General features: G+C 46.8%; 2 protein-coding genes across 3 annotated transcripts in view; both read left to right on the top strand.

Moving 5' to 3' along the window:
* The window catches only part of LOC119453576 (neurofilament heavy polypeptide-like), a 512,698-nt gene that overhangs the window by 298,934 nt on the left and 191,499 nt on the right, over nt 1–22,265 (top strand). The window contains exon 10 of the mRNA XM_049667992.1: nt 15,912–16,061. Within this exon, the coding sequence (XP_049523949.1) occupies nt 15,912–16,061 (150 nt within the window). The remainder of the gene's footprint in view (nt 1–15,911; nt 16,062–22,265) is intronic.
* Nucleotides 1–22,265, top strand: part of LOC119453577 (tol-Pal system protein TolA-like) — a 281,346-nt gene that overhangs the window by 129,796 nt on the left and 129,285 nt on the right. Inside the window, exon 2 of one of the 2 annotated variants that reach the window (XM_049668260.1) lies at nt 13,148–13,166. The gene's annotated coding sequence lies outside the window, so the exon portion shown is untranslated. Of the gene's footprint in view, nt 1–13,098; nt 13,167–22,265 lie in introns of those variants that run through there. The other variant, XM_037715628.2, reaches the window with a different exon arrangement.

The raw sequence follows: 22,265 nt of genomic DNA, 5'->3' as shown, positions 1-22,265 counted from the left end.
CCAGTAGCAAATAGTATCCACGAAATGCAAGTTTTGGCTTGCCAACCCCTTTATCAGGTTAACATTGATTTGCACAGCAGAAATCTTAACATTCATTGCATGCAGAAAACAGCCTTAGAGCAAAGGACGCAAGTAACTTGTGTCCTCAAGAACCTAAACCTTGGTTGGGGTTTTCTGGAATGAAAGCAGTTTAGGGTACCTTAGTCTGAAACTATATTTTGCTTGACTGCAGCATTTATCATGGATGCGAAGTGGGTGTTGTGACAGAAAGCCAGTGTGCACATACAAGAAAAAGTACTGCAACGCCGCTCAAAAGTTTTCTAGGTGTATTGTGCAAAACCACAATTAATGTACGGGAATGACATGGCAGTGGTCATAACTTAAAGCAACGGTTCATTACAGATGGGGTACACATGTATGGTCACATAAACGTAATGGTGCAAGCTTGATATATAAGTGATAAGTCCTTTTTAAGATACAAGTGGCATGGTGAGATACCGGGAATCAATGCTTGTTATTTCTTTATTCCCAAAATTATCAGTTGTACAATACTTGTGCCCCGATACAATGACGTATCTCTGAATCACAGATGTCACATCCTATCTGCCCTGTGAAATACTTTGCATGAAATGGAAATCTCATTGACATAATCAGTTATAGATTTTGCATTAGTTTTATGCTGTTTCTTGCAGTCTGTTCTTTCATGAGTACTTGCATAATATGGAAAAGGGTACCTTGACATTCTAAATGTTATCTATATATGACCACACAACTATTATTTTTTCCTAATCAGAGGAGGCTCTCGTGTCATTATATTAATTGAACTTCTTTAACAATGAATACGCGACAGGTACTTGCATGTGAACAAGTGTATGTAGCCTCCCAAAGGCAAGCACGTTTACGAAAGTATCTTTCAGTCATATTGGCAAGAAAACTTTCCCATAGGCTTTTTTTCACGCGAAAGGTGATCACACATTTCTTGATCTAGCAGACTGATCTTTTATTACAAGTCTGTGCTGTTTTCCTTGCAACGAGCAGTTTTACATATGTCTACAACACGTAGGTCCTTCATCGGCTATTCTTTTTTTTTCTACAACTTTGATGTTTTCTTGGGAACAATATATTGCACGTTTTTGAAAGCTAGCCGTTGAGAGGCCATTCTTTCTTGAAAAGCTTCCTTGCAGCCAGGCTCTAAAGTTGTTGATAGACTGTTTATGTCGATTTTTTTACGTAACAATTAGTAGTCTTGCATTTAAAACTTATCCTTTGTGCCCAATATTTAGCTCTCTTTTTGCACTAGTTAAGGTATGGTACCTAATTTTTTTATAGGAAAATAAATATTGTTACTACAGGTACGTGTGTCGTCGTATGACTATTGAATATTTGATAAATAATATTTTATTCAATTCGTATTTGAAAACGTTTACATTCGCCCACCTTTACTTCTTGTACAATGCACAAAGAGGCACGCAAGCCATAGTGGTGCTTAATGAAGTCTCTTTTTGCTGCATGTAATAGTGGCAAAAAGCAGCTTCTCACAGGGAACTTGATTGTGTTGTCTTGTGTATTGTTCTTCTGCCATATGTATTCTGAATTGATAATTATATCACAGACAGATATATAACCTCTCAATAGAACAGACATTTATTTGATACACATGAACTCGCACCCTGTTCAGCTGGCTTTCAGTTACGCTGATTGTGGCCAGCCTCGATAGAGTATGTCTGCAATGTGGTATGAGGGTATGTGTGCAGTGCTACTGTTAAGCCAACTATTGTTCTCACAGCATTGTATTGAGTAAGGTTATTGCATAATTATTATTTAAAAAAAAGAGAGCATGAGCCCAGGTTTTAAGGGTGAGAAAATGCTTGGTGCACTTCACCAAGCATACAGACAGCATATAATGTGACTACATACCATGTGCTAGTTTGTATTTACAAAGTGTTTACAAAATGGGGAAGGTGGCAGTGAGACTCCTTGGGGAAGCAACACTTCAGTTGTACTGATGGTACGGCGTGACCATATAATTTCCTTATTGCTTGGTTAAAAAATATGGTGGGTTACAACCTATGAAATGCCACGTCAGCAAGGCTGAACATCCATCCTTACTTTTCAGTGGCTTAAATACGCCACTGTGTTGTTGAGCCTGTGTTGAGATTCCGAAATATCGTCTCGTGTGCCACGTTGTCAAATGCCCCCTTCAGGTCTAGCGCGAGAATGGCCCGTGGTGTGTGGCAGGGATGACAATCTCCTTCTTCAATTGCATTAGCACATCCTGGGTCTCAAGATGTCGTATAAAGCCAAACATGGGGTCTGGCATTTGCTGGGTTTCGTCCAGGTGTTGTTGGAGGCATTTGAGTACTATCCTTTTCATGATTATGCTTATGCATGATGTGAGGGATATCAGCCACAGGTTGTCAATGTGCGGGGACTTTCCCGGTTTGGGGATAAAGCGTACTTCAGCTGTTTTTCATTCTTGTGATAGCTTGCGTGATGTCCAAAAGTCATTGAAGGGGTCTAGAAGCGTCTCTAGGGCCTGATCTTCGAGGTTAGCTTCGAATCTTCTGGTCGGGCCCGGGGGCACTGCTTCGCCGGCTTTTTTCATCAATGGAACAACGACATAACACAGAATGAACAAACACGAGTGCTGTGTGACATGCTCATATTCCATCATGTAATCAATTGTACGCTCACTTTTAACTTGGCAGCTACTAAAAAAAACCGTAAGTAAATCAACAAGCCATAGTTGAATATTCCATCATGTAATCAATTGTACGCTCACTTTAACCTTGGCAGCTACTAAAAAAAACCGTAAGTAAATCAACAAGCCGTAGTTGAATATTCACTCGCGTGCTCAATGATGAAGAGAAGTGACTTGTCGATCTACACAGCTGTATTCCGCGATAATAGAAGCATCTGTATAAGAGTATGTTAACATACAGGGCGTTCATTTTAAAGTGTTACGGAATTTTCAAAAATCGCATGTGGCAGGTAGCATAATTCTTATCATTGAGCTGGGTTATTCGATGAGGTGTACATTAGTAGCACAAAAAATCGAAACACATTTTCAAGTAACAAAAATTGACTAATGAACTTCTTAGTTAATTACTTTACAACACATATTGCAATTTACGAATTATAGCCGGTGAGCTTGCAAGACTCACTTGAAATGAATTTCCAGGATGACGCCAGCTTTGAGATATTTTCCAAAGTGTGGGACGAAATACATGGGCGTTCCAGTTACTTTAGTGCTTCAATGTATAAAACAGCATTTTGGTAAAAAAAATGTGGTTGATCCTTCTTATATAGGAATCGGTATAGAACACGAAAGTGAAACGTGTCTTCACAGAAGTAGTGTAATGTTTATTGCACATTGATATATAATGTCTATTGGTGTTTTGTGGCTAAAGCGCCCTTAGGCGTTGATGCACCCACGCTGACGCCTGGTGGCACGTCTCCTCCATCACGACTACCAACGTCGATGACCATGAGCAACCGTCGTGCATATGGAAGCTGCACTACGCTGCACACGCTAGCACAACGCGAAAGACGAAGCACGTAACTGACACACTAATACAACGCGCAAGACAAAGCACGTAACTGAATCGTCACCGAGTCAAATCAGCGCGTACAGCGCGTCGTAATTGCAGCCTCCGCGATCAACTTCAGAAACATTTTCAGAGCTAATTGCGGAGGCCACGCTCCGCTGTGCTGAGTACGGTGAACGCCACCTAGGTGGCGTTGGTAGTGCTTCTTGATGCCAGCGTCCCTTCGAATGCTGGCATCGAGGCGTCGTAGTGCTGAGACCACCGAAGCGTTCACTGTCGGTGCGCGTTAGTGTCATAATGCAGTACTTCTCTTTTCTGCTCGTAGGCGGCGGCACCGCCCCGAGCAAGAGCGCGGGTACACGGAGGAGTGTTAGATATATAAGGCGCGTCTGTGTAGCTCTCTGCAAATGCGTTTGTGGCGCAATGGGTTAAACGCTCGGCGATCTATCGTCGCGGACCGAGAGGTCGTGGGTTCGATTTCCAAATTTTGCATGTTTGTGGAACTTTTTCTTCTGGTTTCTTTCTTTGTATTATGTTCGTGTACATTGTAAGCTGACGTATTTCCGTGACGGAAATACGTCAGTGAAGTCTTGGTGGACCCCGGCATAAAACACTTTCGTGTTAAAAGTAAGTGGAACAACAGTGCATTTTTAGGGCGAGTTTGATGGCACATATCTCCAAACTGGCGTCATTCTGGAAATTCATCCCAAGTGGATACGCCTGCCAAGCTCACCGGCTCCAATTCGTAAATAACAATATGTGCTGTACAATAATTAACTAAAAAGTTGATTAGTCATTTTTTTAATTATTTCAATATGGGATTTCTCGTGTTACTAATGTCCGCCTCATCGAATAACCCAGTTCAACGATAAGAATTATGCTACCTGCCATAGAGGATTTCTAAAAAAATTTTTAAACTTATAAATGAACACCCTGTATAACGCTGCGGCGCTTCAGCGTGCTACGTTGTTGCTGCGACAAATCCCTTGTTCATTGGCTTAAAAACGCACGCGCGGTCTTGCAAGCTTTCGCTAGCACATCAACAAAAAATGCGCCGTCACGCCGCACACAAACGAGTACATAGCGATGTATGTTGTTACAACAGTATGCGGTAGCAATGATTTTAAAAAAAGAAAGAAAGGAAAAAAAAAGGCGCAGGTAAGATCACTGCATAGTGTTCGAGAGGTGGCTCAGCGCGCCAACGCAACACATGCAGTCAACAGAGTATGACAGTGCAAGAGTTTTGCGTTTTCGCCGTGACGCGGAAGCTTGAACCCCCGCCGACAAAAATATGCCAGTGTCGTCTGCTGTTGACGATAGTTGCCGACTTAGAACATCTTTGCCCCGCCTTTCGGTTGCCGGCTCTTAACATACGTCGCGTCCCCAAATCGGAGTGCGGATGCCGGCACATGCGAACCGCTCGAGCTCACTAATCAGAAAATTACCTAATAAAACAAACGTAATAACAAAATCCTGGCTCGGGCCAAAATTTTGCTGGTCGCCAGCACACAAACGCTGCGACCGCGTTGTTGCATGTTGCCAGTCGCTGGTTATCTGTTTTGCCAGCCAGAGGGCGCATGCGTACGGCACCGCTCGCGCCGGTCCCAGCGTGAATCGAATTTTGTGCCCGGTTGCTTCAACCGTCCGCCGCCACTGAACCGCCAGCATGCGGTGCGGCTTGCGGCGATGAGCGGCTCGAGCGTGTACAGGCCCTTACCGTTCAGCCAGACGCCGTTCCCCTTCGCCGTTCTGCCGTTCAACGTCACCACTACAGCGCGTCTCACTCAACTCTAACGTTCGTCCGGAAAACTAAGCGCTGCAGTTTTCGGAGGGCAAACTAAATACGACACCAGGACTGAAATTCCTCCAGCGCGCCCGTCCAATACGCTTTCGGTGTTTGTCCAAGGGCTGCCCGTCGATGCTTTGGTGGACACAGGTGCGACAATTTCCATTAACCACGCTGATTTATGTTCCCGCCTGAAGAAAGTCACGACGCCATACGATGGACCGACGCTTGTTTCAGCCCAAGGATACACTGTTTGTCCTTCCGCTCTCTGTACTGCCCGTGTCTTGATCGATGATATCCTGCACCGTATACAATTACCTGTGCTGTCCCCGTGCGCTCATAAACTTTTTTAGGGTGGGATTTTAGCTCTTCCGCTGCCGCTTCTGCACCGCGTTGTGCATCTTACGGACACCGACTACTTACTTGGGGAAGACACTTACACGCCGTTGCGCATGAACGCTGCGGAAGATACCGATTGGCCTCCCGGCCAACAGGAAATTGTTACCATTATGTCAAACAATGTCGACCATGGTGACGTATTGGTCGCGACCCATTCCCGTTGCCTATTCCCGCTGCCTTCCCGTTGCCTTATGCCATTGAGAAACTAATTGATTCTCATTAAAACTTGCATCATCGTCTGGTGTCCATGAAATAAATGCTAAAATGCTGAAAACACCGAGACAAATGTGAGCGCGATTTTATGGGTTTTTTTTTTCAGCAGTCATTGTCATCAGGAGTGCTGCCAGAAGACTGGAGAGTAGGCAAGATTGTTCCAGTCCCCAAAAAAGCTCCTACATCGTTGTGCACTAGTTATTGTCCTATTTCACTCACCAGTGTTTGTTGAACAGTAATGGAACATGTTATTTACTCTCAGATCGTAAACTCTTTAGTATCCAATAACCTATTTTATCCTGCTCAACATGGCTTCCGTAAAGGTCTTTCATGTGATACTCAACTAGTTTTATTTCTTCATGATCTAAGTTCTAACCGAGATTTGGACGTACCTGTAGATGCCATTTTCTTAGACTTTGAAAAGGCATTTGAAAAAGTTCCACACCAACGGCTACTCCTAAAACTTTACCGTTTCAATATTAATCCATTTGTACTAGACTAGATACGTAGCTTCCTCACTAACCGTCAGCAGTTCGTATTTGCTAACACGCAGTCATCTAAACGATCTTGTGTACTTTCGGGCGTACCACAAGGCACAGTTCTCAGACCACAACCACATTTACATTTACATTAATGACTTGTAATTTACATTAATGACCTTCTTGCTAAGATGTCTTCTAATATTTCATTTTTCGCAGACGATCGTGTAGTTTATTGACGCATAACTAACACTTCAGACATGGATTTGCTTCAAAATTACCTAAAACTCATTTAATTATGGCGTAAGGAATGGTTGATGTCTTTAAATACTAAAAAAACCTCACTAGTTTCTTTCCATCGCCGACAGCATTGCCAATCAGGGAAATACACCATATACGGCTCCGAAATATCATCCGTTAACTCATATAAATACCTCGGCATAACCTTTTCAACTACCCTAACTTGGTCATATCATGTCATCACCATAGCCAATGCCGCTAATCGAACCCTTGGTTTTCTCCGCCTGAACCTAACACTTGCTCCCCCATCAGTAAAATTATTAGCTTATGTTACATATGTCCGCCCTAAGTCAGAATATGCATGCTCTGTCTGGGATAGTCATCAACATAACCTATCTAGTACACATGAATCAGTTCAAAGCCCTGCAGCCCTGCAGGCCTCTGAATATTCTTTTCATGCAAGCGTGTTTGAACTAAAAACCCGTGCTTGTCTCACTGATCTAGAATCACGACGTCATATTCCTCGACTGTGTCTTTTTACAAATTCTATCATTCACCACTCCAGATTTCAGCTAATTTACCAGCTCATCCAGTCGCATTAACCACAAAAAAGCCGTGTATCCTCCCCCGGCGCAGACTACCTCGCATCTACGATCATTTTTTGTGAAAACCGCAAGGGACTGGAACGGTCTGTCTGCCGACGTCACGCACCACTCCGACGCACATCACTTCAATGCTGCTCTCGAATCACTATTTTGTTAAGCTAAGCCCATTCCTTATGTAATACCCCATCTCTGGGGCCTTTGAGGTATAATAAATAAATAAATAAATAAATAAATAAATAAATAAATAAATAAATAAATAAATAAATAAATAAATAAATAAAGGCATCGCCTTTGCACCAGGTGTGGTTCGATTTCACAATGGCTCGGCGCTGTCATCACCACCACGAATACTACATCGGAGAAAATTCACCTTCCGCAAAGCACCACAGTGGCTTGCGCGGCCGACCCAGGGCCTGTATGCGTCTTGCCCCTCAAACCCATGTCTTCCAAGGACCCTTCTACTTGTGATACTGTTTCTCCCTCCGTCCTTACTGTAGCCATTAGCAGTGACTTGCCACCTTCCCAGATAGAGCAGTTCCTTGCTTTTTGCACAAACGCGCAATTCTTTTGGTGTCCATTCGTCGACTATGGGCCGAACCACAGCTGCAGCGCATCGCATTCAGACATACAAAGCGTCTGTAGTGCGCCGACGCCCGTACCGCCTGTCCCTAGCCGAGCGGAAACTCATAGAACAAAATGTCGCGGACATGCTACAACAGAGGGTCATCCGGTCCTCAGCTAGTCCTTGGTCATGTCGTGTTGTTTTGGTCAAAAAAAAAGACGGTTCCGTGCGCTATTGCGTCGATTACCAGGCCCTCAATAAGATCACTCGAAAGGACGCATACGCTATGCCACGCATTGACGACGACCTTGATTCGCTACAAGGTGCAGAATACTTTTCAAGCCTCGATCTGCGTTCCGGCTATTGTTAAATTCCCATGCACGAAGACGATAAAGAAAAAAACAGCGTTTGCCACCCCTGATGGACTTTACGAATTCAACGTAATGCCTTTCGGGCTATGCCATGCACCTGCGACTTTTGAGCGCATGATTGACACCGTACTGCGTGGCCTGAGATGGAAAACTTGCCTCTGCTACCTGGATGACACTGTCGTATTTTCATCTACATTCCCTCAGCACCTGCAACGCTTGGATGAAGTTCTGACGTGCCTTGCCGACGCTGGTCTTTAGCTCAACACGAAGAAATTCCGTTTCGCCAGCAGATCTATTAAGGTCCTGGGGCATGTCGTGAGCAAGGAGGGCGTACGTTCTGACCCTGACAAGATTGCTGCGGTCCTTCGCTTCCCTCGCCCAAAAAAGCCTAAAGACTTGGGAAGCTTCCTTGGCCTCGTTTATTTCCGTTGCTTTATATGGAACTTTGCCTCCATCACTGCGCCACTACACTAGCTACTTGCTTCCGGTGTACCATTTCTCTGGTCTCGAGAATGTGAAGCAGCCTTTGACATGTTGAAGGGTGCCCTGACGTCTAAACCTGTGCTTTGCCATTTTGATGAGTCTGCACCGACTCTCCTGCTCAAAGACGCTAGCGGCCGCGGCATCGGTGCCGTTATTCCGCAACGCGATAACTCTTCGCGAGAGAGAGTCGTTGCATACGCCAGCCGCGTACTCACCGATGCCGTAAAGAACTATACGATCACTGAGCAGGAGTGCCTGGCTGTTGTTTAGTGCATACAGAAGTTTCGTCCCTATCTGCACGGGCGCCATTTTACAATTGTTACGGACCACCACGCATTTTGCTGGCTCTCCACTCTCAAGAATTTGACTGGACGCCTGGGTCGCTGGGTTCTCCACCAGCAAGAATATGACTTTGACATTATTCATAAGTCTGGAAAAAACCACCAAGACTCTGATGCTCTTTCTCGTTGCCCGCTTCCTGCGCGCCCATTCGACACTTCGGCAACTGCCTCGCAAAACATCTCTTCGGATATCACTTGTACGCCGGTTTCCTCTCTAGCCTCAATAGACCGCATTTCTCCGGATGACGATCAAACATTCACATCTCGCGAAGAAGCTTACCCATATTGTCGGCGTCTGATAAACCACCTATCTGACGCTTCTCGCCCACCTAACGCGCGGCTTCGACGCCAACTCGCACAATTCAAGGCGGACAATCGCGTGCTGTATCGGCGCATTTACCACCCTGATGGTCAACGCTGGGTGCCCGTTCTACGGCGCTTTCTTCGAGCCCATGCCCTCGAAGTATTCCACGATGACATGACTGTTGGCCATCTCGGTTTCCATAAAACCAACGATCGCATTCGATGCCGTTACTATTGGCCTGGCCTTTCTACTTGTGTGGCGGGGTACGTCGGTTACTGTTTTCCGTGTCAGCGTCGCAAACTCCCAACCTCTGCTCCTTAGGGCGAATTACTGCCTATTCCGTGTCCTACCGCACCATGTGAGGTTGTTGTTATCGACATTTACGGGCCCCTTCCTATCACTGTAGCTGGCAATCGATGGATAGCGACCGCGATTGACCACCTGACGCGCTACGCTGAGACAACATCAGTGATCCCTGGCTCAGCTTCGGAAGTTGCCGACATTGTCCTTCAAGCTATAATTTTGCACTATGGTGCTCCCCGGGTACTGCTGAGCGACTGTGGGAAGGCCTTTCTCGCGCAATTTTTAAACGAAGTCCTGCGCCCCTCTGGTAACACCCGCAGAACAGCTTCGAGTTACCATCCACAGATTAGCGGCTCGACCGAGCGATTCAAACTCACATACTTCAAACTCGCTATGGCGGCGGGGACGGTGGCGAGCCTCGAGAAACGACAGCGTCGACATCGTAGTCCTCGCACCCCCAAACCGAGAAGCCGACGGTCTTCCTCCCGTGGACATCGGCCGACGCCTTTATTTTTGTTTTTACTTTGCGGTCGGCTGTACTGTTGATAAAAGGTCTCCTACGAATAAAATGCTCGATAAAAACAATTAAAATACGCTAAAAACAACCTTTATAACGTGGAACAAGCGCTTCAAGAGGCCCTGAACGTAACACACAACTGGTGTGCTCAGATAGGGCTTGAAATTTCCAAGGACACGACAACATACATGCCCGTAGCGAACAAGTATCGGCGCCGTCTACTGGAACTCCGGCCTCTTCAGTTAAATCTGGATTACCAGCCACTACACGAGGCTTCAACTCTCCGTGTACTCGGCCTTGAAATGGATACTTCCGGATCTGCGGGACCATGAGTCAAGAAGGCAAAGCAGCAGGCCGCGGAAACGGTACAGCTGATACGTAGGATTGCGAAGAAATCTGGTGGAGCGCGCACTTACAGGGCTCGCCTTCTTGTCCGTTCCGTACTACAACCACAACTCGCCTACAGAGCCCAGTTTCAACACTTCACTAAGAGAGAGAATGGGCTCGCCGTGAGGCCACTAATCACGAAGCCATGCACGCCATAACGGGACTGCCACGTCTCACTCGGCTGCCAACCCTACAGGACGGGTCCCAACTCAACACTCTCGACGAACTGGTGCAGCAACATCGATGCGCGCGTGCCCTTAAGCCATCGAAGTTAAGCTCGGCTGCTGCACTGGCCCGGTACGTGGGACATGACATAGACAATACAGCTTCTACGACAACCGATGTAGCTCCATGGAGTAGGGTACAATTAAGTGACAATAAGCCCCTTGGTCGTATGCATAGCCCGGTTCCTCGCCAGGCGAAGGTTTAAGTTTCCAGACTTCGTCGCATCGATGATAATCAAGACGATGCGACTCTGGTAGCATACACTGATGCCTGTGTTAATGGCACCACGATTCACACAGTTCTCGTCTGCCCATTGATAACAGAGGCAGGCCAGACGTGCTCGTTTGTTACCGATTCTGCACCGCCGGCCTATCTCGCCGAGCTTGCCGCCATACGAGACGGCTTGGCCGCGTTGCTCCCTTTTGTTCGAGCTGCTCGATATTCTCAGCTCTTCATTCACACGGACTCGAGTCAAGCCATCCACGACATTCGTAGGGTATCCCGGTCCTCTCTACTGTCGGATGGCATTAGCTGTCTTGTTGCCACTACGAATATTGTGATACGCGTCCAGTGGGTGCCTCGAGCAACCTTGCCGGGTCTACTTGAAGAAGATTTGGCAACCAACCCAGATAACATTACGTACCCACTTCCGCATTTTTCTGAAGACGCCTGCGGACTACTGCTCCGGGAAAAAGAAAGCCTCCGACGTACCGCATGAGCTCTTATACCACCGTGTGGGTCAGATCTCCCTGGTAGGTTAGCTCACCGAGAGGAGGTTACTTTACGGAAGTTGCGTATCGGGGTCGCGGTCACCCCGTCTGTGACCGCTCTCTGACCATAACAGTGCCACGGTCCCTACGATACATCGTGCCCAATTTGTGGGAGTACAATTCAAAATATGACGTTGACACACCTATTATGGACGTTCCCAGGACTTCACCTAAGCCGCCTCCGCCACTTCCGGGCAACAGGCCTTCGGCCTGGCTGCCACCCGTCCTTGAACGTCGAATTCATCGTTCACTTCTACATTTTTTGCATGAGTCAAGTCTGTTCGTGTATTTTTGACGTGCCTTGTATTATGCCTAAGGGCAAGCTTTCGAAGGAAAAAAGAACCATCGATAACATTCGAGTATGTTCCAGTCATGCATGCGCGTCTTGCACTCAGCGATAACTTGAAGTTATTAGTGGGTGAAATGCACTCCCGAGAAGAGGCTAGATGAGTACACGTGTCAATATCGCACGAGAGTAGACCGCTCGGCGTGTTAGAACTATTGAAGCGGCGAGGGGAACTGCTGAAGCGAACAGAAGAGCAGAATACATCTAATCTGAATCTGTCTGACATGAAATATGCGTACAGCTGCAACGGAAAAATTTTAGGACAAGTGGCCTATGACCGGATCAGAGAAATTGCCGCACGCTGCGCTCTTGTTCACGAGCACACTGGTATGTAAAGTGCCACATGATTCACTCTTGTTTTCGGCGTGCTAGGGAACAACATTGTCGCGTGTCGCAATTTGTCTGGTCGAGTGATCGGTCGCTTGTGCTAATCTACTTCCGCTGCAGCTGTACGTATGTTCCACATACTACCGTTGACTCATGTGGCCTTCCACGTGTAGGCTGGTTTTTTAAAAGTTTTATCGGAATTTTTTTCTTGCTACGCTGATAACGTTGATGGTGACACGTCACCTTGGCGGGAGACTATTTTAGGTGAATAGCGTGCTTTCAATAAATCAGTTAGTCTGCGCTCAACTGTCTCACTTGTTTCCTCGTTTCCTGTCCCACTGCACAGTTTGTTAAAAAGATGAATCAGTACCAGGTCGCCCTGCTGTCGACTATTCTTAGAATACATTTGAAGTGGAAATTATTCTGCACATCCGCGCATACTTTCGCCGATCGCGAGGTCCCTCGCCGTTACACAAGGCAACTGAAACGCCGTGAGCTTGACGTTCGCGTTATGTTATAAAAAATTGCAAGAGCGTACGCATGTACTACATGGTATGCAGAAAAGTGCCATCTGTATAACACGCACTCGAACGATTCGTCTGGCTTTCTCGTGCGACGCAGCGGATGGAACTTGTTTTTCATAAAAAAACAAGATCCATCTATTGCATTGTACGAGAATACTAGGAACGCCGACCGCTACCGCTAGTCTGGCCCCGCCCACAACTGTACAGGCACTGGCGCCATGTAGACTAGCTGGTTTTATAATGCTGTATCATGCCAGACGCATTAACCAGCGGCGCAGATGAAAATAAAGATGGCTGTGATGAATATAAAAGGATTCAGCACGCGCCTTCTTCATTGCGCCTTCCTCATCGTCCTAGGTGACATCAACGTACTACAGCTTTGTAGGCAGCATTCATCGTGTCCGCAGTGTAACCGAGGTGTCTCGTCCCGTAAAAGGTATAGGCAAGCGAGTGAGCGCAGGGAGACTACATATTTGGTGCTGAGTTCGCTGAAACAGGGTCGCATTCATCGGGCGATAGTCTAACCAGTCACCTTCGTATATATAAGAATAGAAAAGGGAGCAGCTGCGCCTCCAGACATGAAGTTCATGCAGTTGGTTGCCGTCTTCGGCTTTATTTGCCTGGCTGTCCCCACAGCTGCCAAACATGCCGGTGAGTATTCAGGTTCCGTTTATCCCTGCGTTGACACTCTTTCTTCATTTAGTGAGGTATTCTCAGACGTTTTTTTTTTCGAATCTTAAATCTACGGCAGAGATGCTTGTTTAAATAAAAGTATGAATGCCCTCCTCATGCTTAAATTGCAATAGTGACTTAGCCATCATGTCGTCCATGAGTCAGCGCATTTATCAGACTGTTTGATTTGTTCGTAGCTTGGCAACTCTAAGAACTTTTTCTCCCGAGTATCCATCGTTCCTGCGCAAAGCATCAATAGGTGATGAATGCCTTGTGTAGAAGTTAGAGCAGCACACTTTGGACAGTCAACTGGGTTTTCAAGTGTTGAACACCATGCCCAGGTGAAACTTAATAGAAACATAACCCGAGAATTAAGGTTGGGATAGAGGAATGAACGCAAAGGTGAAAGCCATCTATGAGCGAAAGACGTTCTGGGTTCATGATGCACTCTGAAAGCGGTTTACTCAAAATGCCATTAGAGAGATAGAAAAGAAACCGTTATTTGGACCATCGTGGTCGCCGGTCTTGATGCAATTTAAACGTATAAAAAATCAGTAGGTATAAATGTAAAGAGGCGGCTAGATGCCCGATCATTCGCTCGCCCGCAGATAGGCATTTAATCACTCGCTCAATTTTCCGTCGTTCCAAGACTCCGCTAAATGAGTCATTACGGCAGTTGGGGCTTTGTTAATTTTTCTTCTATAGTTCTTGATGAACATGGCATTATAATAGTCTTTAATATGTAGCCTCACTTCTGTAATTTTTCTTCAACTTCACTGCTGCAACACTAGTTTGGAAATGAACATCAGATCTGTTTTTGTTGACTTATAGACCTTCATTTTCATAAAAAAACTACTGCTTGAGGAGCGTTAAAATACTCCTGCGTTTGTTTCACTTCGCCGCATCACTAATTTTCAACATTTTTCTGCTTGAGTGCTCAGCCCAAAAGAACCTTTCTTTATTTTACACAGGATTTCGTAGAATCACGAACTAGGTGCTAACACCCATTCTATTTTAGTTCAAGTGCGATTCTTTATCGCCTATGGGATAAAGTGTTGTTGCGCCTGTTTAGGTGCATTTTGGAAGAAGCAGGAATTATACGTGCATTACCGGGCACCGTCTGTGTGATTGTCCCCTTTTCAGTGGTCCGAGAGAAGCGTTGTCTACAACGCTCGACATGTTTGACAACGCTCCTGTTACGGAAAACATAATTCTTGTACTTTATTCCCAGCCGACATACGCCCGAGTTGCTCTGAAGTACTAGTGTGTATTGTGAAAGCATCGGGACTGAACGAAAAACTGTAGTCGTTGTCAGTTGGGTTCCTCGCGCTTGTGCAGATGAATTTTGTTCATATTTTCTCTTTTTGTTTCTCATCTTTTCTGCCCTTTGCCCTCCCCCCTGAGCAGAGTAGCCAACCGAACAGTTAATCTGGTTAAATTCTTTGCCTTTCATAACTCATTTCCTCTCTTCAAGGACTGAGATCTCTAAAGTTTTGTTGGTGTTATTACTCCTGAAATGATGTGGGATTATTCCGAATTTACAAGAGGAGTCCAATAGTCCACGCTATTTCACTCGGGTTTGGTTCAAGAACTCACGATTTGAAATTGCCAAAGAATATTTTCAGTTCGCATGTCAGGAATATGAGCACTTACTGGTGTCTCGAGAAAGAAAGATCGGTGCAACTTGAGGACTGCTCCGTGTGATTCGGCTACAGGAGAGCAGCGGTTACTGCACACAGAGCCTGATTCTTGAGCGAACGCACGGGTCACATGACCTTCGCTCAATAACGTCCAGTCATTCACGAAGAACGCCTCAGACTTAGGCCCCCTTTACGCGAATTGGTTGTATCGATTTAGGCAAAGCAATTTGTTATTTGACCAGTGTCATCGAATTTGCATCCCGAACACCCATGTTTGTGTGATGCTCTTGCCACTACGGACAAAACACTGAACTTGCATCTGGTGACGTGCTTTCCCCTTGTTTCGGGGATGTCATTGTCATGGTGGGCCAGATGTTTATGTTTATGCACCAAACAGGTCAAAATTCCGATCATGCTTAAACATGTATCTATAACCTGAGGTTTTACATGCCAAAAGCAGTATCCGACTATAAGGCCCGCCATAGTGGGGGACTCCGGAAACTTTGAACCACTTGAGGGGACCGTTAACGTGCACCCAATGCACGGCCTGCGAGCGTGTTCGCATTTCGCCCCTATCAGAATGCGACCGCCGAGGCCGGGACTTCATCCGGAGTCCTGGTGCTTAGCAGTGGAGTGCCATAGAAGCTGAACCACCACGGCGGGTTATTTTAGCCATGTAATGTTTATCTTTGTGCTACACTTCTCCCACGCAATGCCGGAATGCTGACAGAATTTCATGCAACTGCACACTCTGAGACGTTGACGCAGTAAGGTCATGTTCAATAGGCATTTGTTGAGACGTGTGACGAGGAGAGGACTACGCAGACAGATGTACGTTCTACGCCATGTGACGTGTAACCGTTTTCTAGGTAAGAGAGAAACCCCCGCCGAGGCCGCTGCAAAGACTGCCGCCGACGCAAAAGCAGCAGCAGACAAGACAGCAGCCGATGCCGCAGAAGCAGCAGCCAAGACAGCCGCCGGCCGCGCAGCAGACGCACCTGATACGGAAGGAGCCCGTGGTAAGGACGAAGTCACGGCTTTTGTATGCTCTCTTTAGACAGTCAGAACCCGCCGTGGTAGCCCAGTGGGTAGGGCGTTCAGCTGCTGAGCTCTAGGTCCCAACTTCCAAGCAGGCCACGGCGACCGCATTTCGATAGTGCGGCGACGAGAAAAACAAAGGAAAAAAAAGCTCGAGCAGTTAGATTAAGACATCCGCGCATTTACGAACTAGTAACAGTCCCAACTCATACAGAAATTAATTTTGCGTTTATATGAACCATTTCTTGCGTTGCCATGGAAATATTTGTTGCTCTAAGGAGTTTCACTTCTTGTTGAATGTAATCAGTAGTATGTCGAAATATCCGGTGCTGACTAGAAAGCATAAATTATTGATTGCCAGCGAGTAACTGAAGATAAACGGTGCTGTTATCCTAGTTGGCATTCAAATAGAACTGAATACCACAGCAAATAAATATAGCATATAATATTCTGTCGACGTTCTTAAGCCCATATTGGCCCTTTGATTACAGAGACGTTTTGGGTTGTGAAATTGAGATTTTATATTATTTTATTTTGTGAGTGTGCGTTTAAGTTAAGTTTTGTTCCTTCCTCTTTAGACTGGTTTCCGTTCAACACTTCAATGAGAACAGAGCGTCATAATAGCCTTGAGGAAATGATCTGCAAGCAGTAACTTTTGAGGCATTCACATATTCGATGGTATAAACATGAAAAAGAAAGAAACAACAACGAAACAAAGCAAGAAAGAGTAACAGTGTTTCGCATATGACCTATTTAATTTTGTTCGCGTGTGCAGCAATGTCGCAACTTGCCGTGTTACAATTGGTGGCTTCCTTCGTAGGCATCAGAACGTGGCCAAATTGCCACTACTCTGATGCCGAGTCCCGGAGCAACGTCGCCTCATCCTAGAAGAGGGCAGACCAATACTCGAGACTATCGCATATTAGCAGTACATTGCTAGCGTAACTCATTACTGCACGATAAGATGTTTCGTAAAATAAAGCTCGATAGGGCAGCAGAGAGAGAAACGTAGCGTGGCTTTAGGGAGATGTGAGTGACTTTCGTTCGCAACCCTTGCTGCAGCGTGTGCAGAAAATGATCCATATTTTTTAATAACTGCGCGGCCGATCTGCTACATCCGCTCGGCCTTGGTGACCGAAGGAAAAGCGCGAGCAGTTGTGTAGTCACCTCAATTTTTGTTGGAAGGAAGGCGAAGACGAACATCGGCAATGCTGGTGGTAACATCGGTAGTCCTGCTGGTGGTAACTGTAGCTGTCTGCGCCGCTGACACACTTAAGAGCTGCGAACTTAGGTCTGTTGTTCTGCTCTGACGGGGGCATAAAGCGTGCTTGCAGAATCTTGTTGTCGTCATTGTGCTCTTTGACGTAAGCGTGTGTACGGGCAAATGCTTTGGCATATCTATATTCACTGTTCTCAACACTCACTGTTCGCTTGAACAGAGAAGTGCGCATTCATTGCTTTCTACTGACATTAATTCAATTCATGATGCAGGGACTTGAAGGTTAATGAAATGACTCGAAGACGAAGTTAAGGATCGCGCAAGAAACGATGGAACGAAAAACAATCGGCGTAATTTTAGGAGATAATAAGACAGCGCTAATGATTAGCGAGCAAACGGGGGTAGCCGATGCTCCAGTTGGCATTAAAAGGAAGTGATAGAACTGGGCAGGTGATGAAAAGCGATGAACCGATAACCGTTGGTCTATGAAGAGTTGCAGAATGGGTGCCAGCAGAGGGAAAGAGCATTCGCAGAGTACAGAAAATTAGGTGATGCGATGAAATTAGGAAATTTGAAGGCATAGGATGGCTTCAGCTGACGCAATGCAGGGGTAATTAAAAATCTCTGGCAAGGTCTTCGCTCTGCACTGGACATAAAAATACGCTGATGATGATAATATTTCCAGACTGCTTAGACATACATCATCAACAATGCCACCTAAGAGCAAACCTTTAGAGGCTTGCCAATATTTTCGTGCGTAACGTTTAGCTCATCTTAAAGTCATCATTTAAAGCACTTGTGTCCGAAGAAGCTTACATCGGATCGTACGAAACCTTCAGGGAGAAAGCCCTTCGCCACGTTGACGTTCGACCCAAGCCAACCCGTCTTCCTTCCTTCGCTACTGAGCCCTGTCTGCCTTTCCGACGTGGCTCTTCATCTATACTGTGGGGTGCTTCAGCCACGCGTTGTTCGCCGATTCGATGAGCGCTCTTGTGTGGCGCTCGCTCATTCGTAGATGTTTTCTTGACTTATGTTGCTGTGCCATGAGTAAACGTGCAGCCAGTTGTCGTCCATGTGAGCGGTGCACGTGCTTCCTTGTTTTCGACACCACTTCGTCGTCGTCCACGATGCGTCTCTTGGCATTTCACCACATTAGCCCCCATTTCAAGAAGTGTTTTGAGTATGAAACACTTCCTGTGAGGGCTGCACGCGACAATCACTTGTGCGCACTCAAATTACCCGAGTAGTCCCAGCAACTATGCTTTCTTTACAAGCCAGCCCATAAAGGACATATAACTGGTGACTGGTGACACAGATCATTTACAAGGCTCACAGGACTTGGCAGTTTGCACACACAAAGTTCATGACTAATGTAACGGTTAAGTATTCAGGAAAATCCCGTCGGAGCACAACATGATACTCGTCATTAATTTAACGAGGCGAAATTTTCATTCCATACAGAAAAAATGTCGCAGTTTCACCCGAAAGGCGAAGCATCAATTGCGATAGCAAATTAGTAGAGAGCTATACGGAGTAAGGACAGTAGTTTTATCAGCTGTGCAAATAAACTTGGACATGCAGCAGCACCAGCAACGCGCAGAACTGTTGTCGACGCCGTCGGCGTTTTGGCCGCGTTCGCATCGAACGCGCGCGGCGTTGGTGATTGTTGCCAGTGCCTCTGGGGATGGCTTGGAGGTTTTCGACGAGATCTGAACGGGACACTCGTCGAGCAGCGTCGAAAGTTTTTACCACCTTCTCACCTCGCAACGTTTTTATATAAATACGCATTGTGTACCACAGCTAAATGTTGCCTACCCTCCCTCCCTCCCGTCCCCCCAAGGCCTTTTGCGCGACGGAAGAAGCCGCGTTTGCTCTCCGCTATGCGCTCGCTCCCCGTGAATGTGCGCGTCCCTCGCGCACATACAGCACACGGCGCGCGGCGACGATTTCATCGCCGTTGGACTCTATACGGAACCTCACGGCGACGCCGACTGCAGAAATCCGTTTGGAGTGTCTATACAATTGCTATCGCAACAAAACATGCGGTAGTTATCTTGGTGATGTTACATACAGCAATACACCGGAGTGCAGTAGTAACAGAAGCAGGAACAACACTAACATGGAACGGCAAGTCCAAACCGCACACAAGAATTTTTGCGAAACACGCGTCACACATAACAGCATAAATGCGTTTGCTTAAGACAACACAACTCCTAAGAGAACCCACATTTCTCTTGTACCTTACGAATTTTCGGTGGGCATTGGCACACCATATAGGCTGACACTGCGGCGCCTATCTCTGTAAGAAGCGCCGATCAACACCTGTCCCGCGAGTGTATGTCTTCTGATGGCATTGTTCTGAAAACTGTAAGAGTTAAATGCTCTTTTACGTTGTTCTCACAGAATGTTTCGAATGGTATGCATGACCGTTGTTGATTTTTGACGCCAGGGAATTTCGGAGAACACTATTGGCCTGTTGACCTTCCAGACAAGATTCCGACGCGGCTGCAATTTTTTCAGATTCTAAGCATTTCATCTGCCCAGAGGAAAGCATCCAAGAAATTTTAAAAGCTGTCCTGATATTCTGTCTGCAAGCATTCTTTCTGATATTAGTGCATTCTTTAGCACCAGGAAAGCTGTGGTCTGTAACCACATGCTGAGTGTTCTGGACTCTGAAGTCCAAATCAGTGTGCTGCTCACAAGTATGCAAAACTTGATGAGTAGACAGCACATGAAGTTCGGCTGTCCTTGACATCTGTGAGCTCAATGCAGAGCTCGGCAGGACGAACACATTCATTGAACGGCGACACGGCCAAATCCTCACAGTGACTAGAGCCTTTTGAGCTTTGTCGTTGCGTTTCGTTGAGGCGAAGCTCATAATTCAAGACTTCTTGCTCTAGCTTTATAGGTCTGGTCTCGGCCTCGACGCCTGCATTATCCAATGTCCACTGCGCACGAGAGAGAGAGAGAGAGAGAGAGAGAGAGAAACAACTTTATTTAAATAAAGATCGTGCTTGGTTACTGTGGGTGGATCCCCTCTTCCAGGGCCCCACTGGCTATTGCGGCGCGCACGAAGGTCTTCAACGCGCAACTTCCGATCCAAAGCCTCGCGCGGAGAGCCTCGCACGGCACCATCGGAGACGGAAGATGAGACCTCGCGGACTTTGGTTCGTTGGTCGGCTGGTCTGCGGGAGCTAGCCGGCCGTCTCCGCTCTTGCAGCTTGTTGAACTTGCACTCCCGGCAACCAGCCTACCAACGAAGCAGAGTCCGCGAGGTCTCATCTGCCATCTCCGCAGGTGCCGCTCATCGCGCGACGCAACACCAGCCAAACTGTGAGTGTGCGGGGGTAGTCGCTCTGAGCGCTTGGTAGGGACGCTTGGTCTCGCTTGCCCCCATGGCCGGTGTCCTTGTACGTACATTTAAAGACGATAGTCTTTCTTGGGGAACTTAAACGCTGAAAATTTGGTCTGTCTGTCTGTCTGTCACCCGATTCAGCCACCCGGCCAAAGTTGGACCACTTGCTTACCGCCCACACTACTTAAACTGGTACGGCTGTTCATATTTGTGAACGTTATCGATCACAAAGTAAATATTACGCATATCTGAGGCGCAACATCACTAGGTAAGTATTAGGAGGTGTCTTCCTTTAATAGAAAATACATAGATACGTAACTCTAAAGACCCTAGTATCTTAAGCTGCGCTGAAAATGCCATGCTATGCGCGCCGACGAACGACGTTCCCCGACTCCATTGCAAACCTCCATTGCATTTATCACGCCAGGACGGAAATGGTACGAGAACAGCATCACGGGTGGCCGCGGATCAGACCAGCACTCATGTAGTACGGCCGGCAGAAGACTATCGTCTTTCGACGACATTTGCCGCGAAGCACGCAGATGCACGGCAATTTTTTTATCTGTGTTTGAATATATATTTGCGTGCCGTGCGAGAGAGCAAGCGAAAGAGGAAAGGCAGGAAGGTTAACCAGATGTCAGTTTCCGGTTTGCTACCCTACACTGAGGTGGGGGATAAAGGGGTTGGGGAGAGTGCAAAGAGAGAGAGAGAGAGCGAAAAAAAACACACACACACACAATAAAGACACAGGCATCGGTAACAAAGGAGGCGTTCCAATCACAGACGTTCACACAGGCCAGTGGATTTCAGGAACCGCAGGAGCGCTTGCACGGCCTTCTGATGCGATGTTGAGTCACGTCGATGTTGCAGAATTTTTTAACACGAAAGTGTTTTATGCCGGGGTCCACCAAGACTTCACTGACGTATTTCCGTCACGGAAATACGTCACACGAACATACACGAACATAATACAAAGAAAGAAACCAGAAGAAAAAGTTCCACAAACATGCAAAATTTGGAAATCGAACCCACGACCTCTCGGTCCGCGACGATAGATCGCCGAGCGTTTAACCCATTGCGCCACAAACGCATTTGCAGAGAGCTACACAGACGCGCCTTATATATCTAACACTCCTCCGTGTACCCGCGCTCTTGCTCGGGGCGGTGCCGCCGCCTACGAGCAGAAAAGAGAAGTACTGCATTATGACACTAACGCGCACCGACAGTGAACGCTTTGGTGGTCTCAGCACTACGACGCCTCGATGCCAGCATTCGAAGGGACGCTGGCATCAAGAAGCACTACCAACGCCACTTAGGTGGCGTTCACCGTACTCAGCACAGCGGAGCGTGGCCTCCGCAATTAGCTCTGAAAATGTTTCTGAAGTTGATCGCGGAGGCTGCAATTACGACGCGCTGTACGCGCTGATTTGACTCGGTGACGATTCAGTTACGTGCTTTGTCTTGCGCGTTGTATTAGTGTGTCAGTTACGTGCTTCGTCTTTCGCGTTGTGCTAGCGTGTGCAGCGTAGTGCAGCTTCCATATGCACGACGGTTGCTCATGGTCATCGACGTGGTAGTCGTGATGGAGGAGACGTCCCCAGCGTCAGCGGG

This window comes from Dermacentor silvarum, chromosome 5 (genome assembly GCF_013339745.2).
Source record: "Dermacentor silvarum isolate Dsil-2018 chromosome 5, BIME_Dsil_1.4, whole genome shotgun sequence".
Classification (NCBI taxonomy): Eukaryota; Metazoa; Arthropoda; class Arachnida; order Ixodida; family Ixodidae; genus Dermacentor; species Dermacentor silvarum.
This window is presented reverse-complemented; position numbering and strand designations above follow the sequence as displayed.